Raw genomic sequence first — 7,157 nt, forward strand, 5'->3', positions numbered from 1 at the left:
TATCGGTTTCGGTACTATAACGGTAACGGTAAGACTCAATTTCGGTACTATATCGGTTTCGGTATACAATCTCTAGTATAATACCGGTATTGAAATCATACCGGTATTAAGTCCCTGATTTCAAGATCATTGAAATTGGTGAGAAGGACCACTTTGTATATAATTACCAAGATATTATATACAGCTTACCCTTTAAGGTTGTATTCAGAGTAAGATAAAAGATATGCCAGATTATGCAAATTTTGCCAGTCAGTAGATAATATAAAAAAGAACATTGTGCAAAATTTCAGCTTCTTTGCGAGTCTTGTTAAAAAGTTAGTACGATTTTAATTTAACACGAGTTCTTATGGGATTTCACGATATTCTGATATAAATTAAAAAATAACCGTAGATGTAGATATGCCGTAATTGTGAAAGTTTTTGCAGTTGTTAATAAATATCTTAAAAACAAATTCCACTCGAAAAAATAGTCATTTCGAGAATATCACATAAAATATAAATTTATATTTTGCTAAAATTAATAAAAATATATATTTAATATACATAAAACAATTATATTTGTAATTTTATACATCAATTGTTACGTTTTAACGAACTTTTATGATTAATACATTTCCAGTTTTTCATTTATCTTATGCAAGTAGAGTATAATCCTACTCAAAAGTATCAAAAGTGAACATTAAAATGGCACAAAATATACGTAAAAACTTTTTCGTAGTCATTAAAAGTATAATAAATAGTTTTTTTAACTTATTTTAATACAAATAATACTTTTCCAGCAAACAATTATTATCTAAACATTAAAGTAGCTTCAGTTTACGCTATGTTTCTTAAACTTTTGACTGAGATCTTACTGAATACAACCTTAAAATAATGAGTGAATGAAAATGAGAATCCTTTCTACTTTAAAATAATAATTGTTTTAGTAGGTCTCCGTATCGCAGAACCTATACTTGGAACAATAGAGAGAAACAAAAGGAAGTAGAAGAACGGAGAGTGATATATGTAGGACGTCTTGGAGAGGAAGTCACCAAAACTAGTTTACGTAGAAGATTTGAAGTTTTTGGTACTGTTATGGACGTTAGCATACACTTTAGAGAAAATACGTACGTATATTATTTATTTATTTTTTACAGTGCACACGCACAGAATGCAACAGGACAAATGATACAAACAGAACTAGACTGATTCTTTGTGCAAAAATAAGTCAAATCAGTAAAAATTATCAAAATAAAATTTTTGTGTGCAGTAAATTAAGCGTAACCAAAAATAATTAATTAGTATAATTTAAATGATTAATGTGATTTCAATTTTTCCGTTTTCAAAATCGATTTTTTGGAAAGTAAACCTTTCTTTCATGAAACGTGTTTAGTTTACATTTTTTTATTTCTTTTCAACCTATTTTTTATAATAAAAAATCATTCCTTTCGCGATTGTATAATTTGTCTTATTATCTTCTCTACATATATTATTCACTGTCTTTAAAATAACGTTCTTGATAATATAATATGTTTTATAATATGTGATTTATTTCAGTGATAATTATGGTTTTGTCACTTTTGAGAGAAAAGAAGATGCTTATAAAGCCGTAGAGCATGGTAATGATAATCCATTACTACCTAGATATGATTTAAGTTTTGGAGGACGTAGAGCCTTTTGTAAAACAAGATACGCCGATTTAGGTGAGACAAAAACTGAACTATAGTATTTATGTATTTATGTTTATTTTGTGAGAAACTTTTATGAACTTAATTTGAGGAAATGTAGCAATTTTACACATTGTATATAAATTTACTTTTAAAAAAAAGTAGTACATTAAAAATTTGGAAAAATTCCAAATTTTAAATGACGATAACTTCGTTTATAATAACAATAATATCTTCTTACAAAAAAATAAAGTTTGGAATTTTTACTTTAAGAACCGATTTGTCAAACGGACTGTCACTTTTGTGAAATAAATTTATTAAAAATAGCAGATGACAAAACGAGAACATATATAATTAGAAAAAATTGGTCCGAGTTTGCGACGGTGCACGGCATAAACAAAACTTTTCAGCTCAACTTGAGAAGAGAGATACGAAGATATAGAAGTTCCTCTTCAATATGCTTTTTTATGCATCTTGGTACGACAATTTTCGCTTACGAGTTATTATGAAGTAGAAAACTGTTTTTTTTTTTTTTTTTTTTTTTCAAATGACTTTACAGTAATGCCTCACTAACGTGCCGAATTTTTCCCTCGGTATCTTACCGGGAGTCAGCTCTACCAATTCCTAGAAGTGTTTTGCCAAGTTTTCGCGCGAATTGATGGAGATGACTACGGCGGTGGTCGAGCCAATTAGAGATAACAGCCGGCAATTTTCGATAGTTGCTTTTTATCCTATTCAGTTTTGCGAAATTGAATCTCGCTATGTTACAATCTTAACTGTTATTTTTCAATTTTGCATGTTCTCACTTTATTATCCGCATTTTGGAAAAAAAACTGTCGCATATAACTTGCGTTATGAATTTTCAAAATCTAGACATCCAAATCTTTAAAATATTTGTCAGACTAAAGAACCGGTAATTCAGTGAGTGGATTTTTTTTTTTTAATTTGAATAATTCATGTATGTGATGAATAAACGTCTTGATGATTTATTTTGATCTTTATCAGCAAAAAAAATCTAAAATACAATATTACCTTTTGGATTTGAATATCAGTTATAATGAATACCAATATCATAATAATAGAAATTTTATATTGAAATTTTATATTGCTATTTGTTACAATGAAAGTTAAGATAAACTTATGGCCTTTACACATAAAATTACTTAAGACCGTAAGACGTAACCGTAAGGAAATTGACCAATCAGAAATTTATGTCCAAAAGTGATGGCGACATAGTATACATTCTGATTGGTCAATTTTCTTACGGCTACGCCTTATGGATTTAAGTAATTTTATGTGTGATGGCCTTTACGCACCTATTCTGGATTAGTCAATAACAGTAATCGTTATGTATGTCGGCAAAACAAAGAAAGTCAATACCAAAAACCTACAATATCTACAATACCTTCGACAATATACATAAAAACGAATTATTTAACAAGGAGATGGCACAAATTGCGAACTATGGAATTGAATGAGTCATAGTTTACTCGTAACATAAAGTTATACAAACATTCTCGTTATGTTTTTATTACATTTAATAAATATTGCACTTATTATTAATATTTTGTTAGAAAACATAATAAACATTATAGGAAGATAAAAACCGCTCGTGAATATAAACAATAAGAAAGGTAAATAAAGTCGCAAACGAGCAAGAAAACAGATGGTATATTATGATAGTATATTACAAAATATTAACGAATTACATTAATATAAAACGTTTCAATCTCACAATGGAGTCTTCTTCAGTCGCAATAAAAATGAATAATAAAACATTATAATAATAAACATTATAATAATAAAAATGATAAAAGATCCTTTATCTTCCACCAATAACAAATGGTTCATTAATCTTTCTGACAACCTTTCCTGATCAAGTATCAAATTTATTAAAATTAGGTGAAAAACATTGCCTACCGATGAGCTCAAATAAGAATAAGGTAGTTCTTGAATTTATTAAAGATATTGAGCTCAATAGTATGAAACAAAACACAGAATTGAAAGCCAAAGTTAGAAATAATGCAATTCCTAGACTACAACAGTTTTTGAATAAAAAAGCTTCTTTTTCTCAGATTGATAAAAAGATGCACGAAATGTATAGGTCATGTACAACCTTTATTCGGGAACATTCGGAAATTGTTCTTATGCGTGCAGACAAGGACAACGCCACAGTTGCTATGAATTATAACAAAAAAATAAGTGATGCCCTTAATGATACATGTACTTATGAGATTGTCGTTTGTAGTTCCAGTTAAGAAAATATTGAATCTGACCTCAACGCAGTCTTGAAACGTTGGCTCAGCAGGAGATACATAGATAAACGTAAATATTATTTACTCAGATCAAACGATAAACTGTTACCTAAGGCTTACGGTCTTCCCAAGATCCATAAGGAGAATGTTCCTCTCAGAATTATAGTCTTTTTGATAAACAGCCCTCTTTATTCTTTGACCGTTTTTCTGCATAAGATTATCGTTAACAGCATTCCTGTCGCGGAAAATAACATTGGAAACAGCTTCAATCTTTGACAACAAATGACTCTCAGGCACACAAATCAATGAAAATGATGTTCTTCTTTCTTTAGATGTTGTCTCCCTGTTTACCAACGTTCCAGTTGATCTAACGATTGGTGGTTTAAAAAATAGATGGCATTACATTTATGAAAAAACTCTTGTAGGAATTGTTTTATTAAACGATTTATTTAATTGAACTCCGTATTAATGTAGAAAAACAAACGAGTATATTTAAAAAAATAATAGTATGGATATAATAATTAGTCGGATACAGCACGCGATCTTTCAGGCGTCTTCTCTTCTTAGCAGATGCGAACCTTCTCCTTCTCGTCAGCATTCAACGCCTTTTCATCACCTCTGTTTCCTCGGTTCGGCTTTGACTTGTCAATAGACAACAGGTCCGTTAAATACGAAAAAGGAAAATATTTGTCACAACTTGTTCGCTAGGAAAGTCACACATGTATACAATTTTGTCGATAGCNTGTAACGAGTTATCGGTAGTCTTAGCTTGAAATGGAAAATATTAAATATTATCGGAAATACAATTTCCAATCTTACACTCGGCCATTCTGAATAAATCAATCTGTCCTCAGATTTCGTCCTCATTATCTGAAATTTCGGATTCGCTATTTGCTATTTCTATCNAGGGCTTCAGATGATCGGCCGAAGAAGACGTTTCGAGTGGCCCTTCGTGGTCACCTACTTTTCTTACAATATAACGATCGTTACGCAGCGTTTTAATAATTTGNTAAGGACCTAAGAATTTTGAAGCGCATTTTAATCCGGGCCCTAACTGTGTTCTTTTTATTGCAACTAAATCATTTTCATGATATTGTCTCGCTTCTTTTCGACGCTTATTATATATTTTTTTATTTTCTTCTTGTACTTTAATTATGTTTTTTCGCGCTTCTTCTCTCAATTCATCCCGATCTTCTTCGAACATTGTTTCCCATTCGCTCTCTATCATGTCTTTTACCTCACAATTATCTCGCAATCTCATGTGAGTGCCGAATAATACTCGAAACGGTGAAGTACCCGTGCTACGACTCGGAATTACATTCAAATACTGTTGCGCTACATTCAAATATTTATACCATTCGTCCGGTCGAGGCGCCGCTAATTTTGTCAGTACCGGTATCAGTGTGCGATTTACTCGCTCCGCCTGACCATTCGATTTAGATACACCCGTCGCAATTAGCACGTGCTCAATGTTTTNNCTCTTACAATAATTACGGAACTNACTAGACGTAAAGGCAGTTNCTCTATCGGAAATTATCCTCCTAGGATTTCCGAAGACAGCNGCTAATTTANGTAATTTGTCTAATACTTCCGCGGTGGCAGTCGAACGCGTCACAAACAGCCATACAAACTTAGTAAATCCGTCTATTACAACAAAAATATAGCGATATCTCTTTTTAGTCGATGGTAGCGGTNCCATGTGATCAATATGATATGTATCGAGAGGCACATTACCTTTAGGAATCGGATTCAAATAANCGTCTAATTTGCCCGANTTTCTGTTGCCCAAAATGCAGCTAATGCAATTACNAATGACTTTTTCTATCGCATTACGCATATTAGGGAACCAATAATCTCTTTTTAACAATGCTTCGGTCTTATCGATCGCAAAATGACNGTTTTCATGTATGCGTCGTATCACCTGAGATTGTAAACATTTCGGCACGACCAGTTGTAAGTCACCGTTGTTNTCTCTAAATAATAATCCACCTCTCACAACATAACCATCACACCGATTCTTATCCGCTAACATATAAATATCTCGTAACTTGACATCGTCTTTCTGAGCCTTTCGAATTCTAGCAGTCATGCTATCATCCGACTCATCGATCGACAAAGCACAAGGGAGCGGATAACGACTCAAAGCATCAACATGTGCCATATTCTTGCCCGGACGATGNACGATGACATAAGCAAACTCTTCGAGTAACAAGGCCCATCTAGCAACGCGAACGCAAAGATCTTTCTTTCTCATCGTTAACGAAAACGCCTGGCAATCCGTAACGATACTAAAGTTGATCCCCAACAGATAGACTCGAAATTTACGAAGCGCTTTTATTATTGCCAACGTCTCAAGCTCGTAACTNGTATATTTAGCTTCCGCGTCGGTTGTTTTGCCGCTCGCATAATACACCGGGTGAAACATATTATCGCCGTCGCACTTTTGCAATAATATAGCACCATAGCCCTGCGCCGAAGCGTCGGTATGCAACTCGGTCTCAGCTTTCTGCTCGTACAATCGCAACACCGGNTTAACGCTCAACGCACGTTTCAAAAAATCAAAAGCTTCTCTTTCTCTAGAGCCGAATATAAACTTCGCATCGGCTCTCAACAAATCGCTTAGAGGTTTAGCAATTAGCGCGTAATTTCTAATAAATTTACGAAAGTAGCTCGATAGCCCAAGAAAACTTTGCAATTGTTTTACATTTGTCGGTATTTGAAATTTCATAACGGCTTCGATTTTATTCTCAGAAGGGCGCACCGTACCGTTTTCAATGACATGACCGAAAAATTCAATTCTCGTCTGCAAAAATGTGCACTTCTTCCAATTAATATCTAATCCGAATCGCTCGGCAAGTCGCAACGTTTTTTCCAGATTCAAAAGCGCAGTCTCAAAATTCACAGATGGGATAATCAGATCGTCNAGATAAGTTAAAATTACACGGTCTCTAATCAGTTCTTTAAATATTTCATTTATAAATTTCTGGAATACCGCCGGCGAATTACATAAGCCAAAAGGCGCGTAACAAAATTCGTATTGGCCGTCGGGAACTACAAACGAAATACACTTGCGGCTTTCTTTTTCTATTGGAACATGAAAAAATCCATTTCTTAAGTCAAGTGTACTAAACACAATAGCTCCGCGAAGCGCATCCAACTGATCGTCAATTAATGGCAAAGGATAACGATCTTTAATTATTTTTTTATTTAATTGCCTATAGTCAACACACAATCTTGTCTCGCCGTTTTTTTTTTT

General features: G+C 33.1%; 1 protein-coding gene across 1 annotated transcript; it reads left to right on the top strand.

The window, feature by feature from the left end:
* Positions 1-929: 929 nt before the first annotated feature.
* LOC109863093 (peroxisome proliferator-activated receptor gamma coactivator 1-alpha) lies at positions 930-2,345 on the top strand (the record flags this gene model as incomplete). The annotated part of the gene is made up of 3 exons (XM_020443275.1): positions 930-1,106; positions 1,537-1,682; positions 1,920-2,345. Coding segments are annotated over 3 exons (559 nt in total), but the record flags the coding sequence as incomplete, so codon positions are not given.
* Positions 2,346-7,157: the final 4,812 nt, after the last annotated feature.

Source organism: Pseudomyrmex gracilis, unplaced genomic scaffold (assembly GCF_002006095.1).
Source record: "Pseudomyrmex gracilis isolate BER0280 unplaced genomic scaffold, ASM200609v1 scaffold_3121, whole genome shotgun sequence".
Classification (NCBI taxonomy): Eukaryota; Metazoa; Arthropoda; class Insecta; order Hymenoptera; family Formicidae; genus Pseudomyrmex; species Pseudomyrmex gracilis.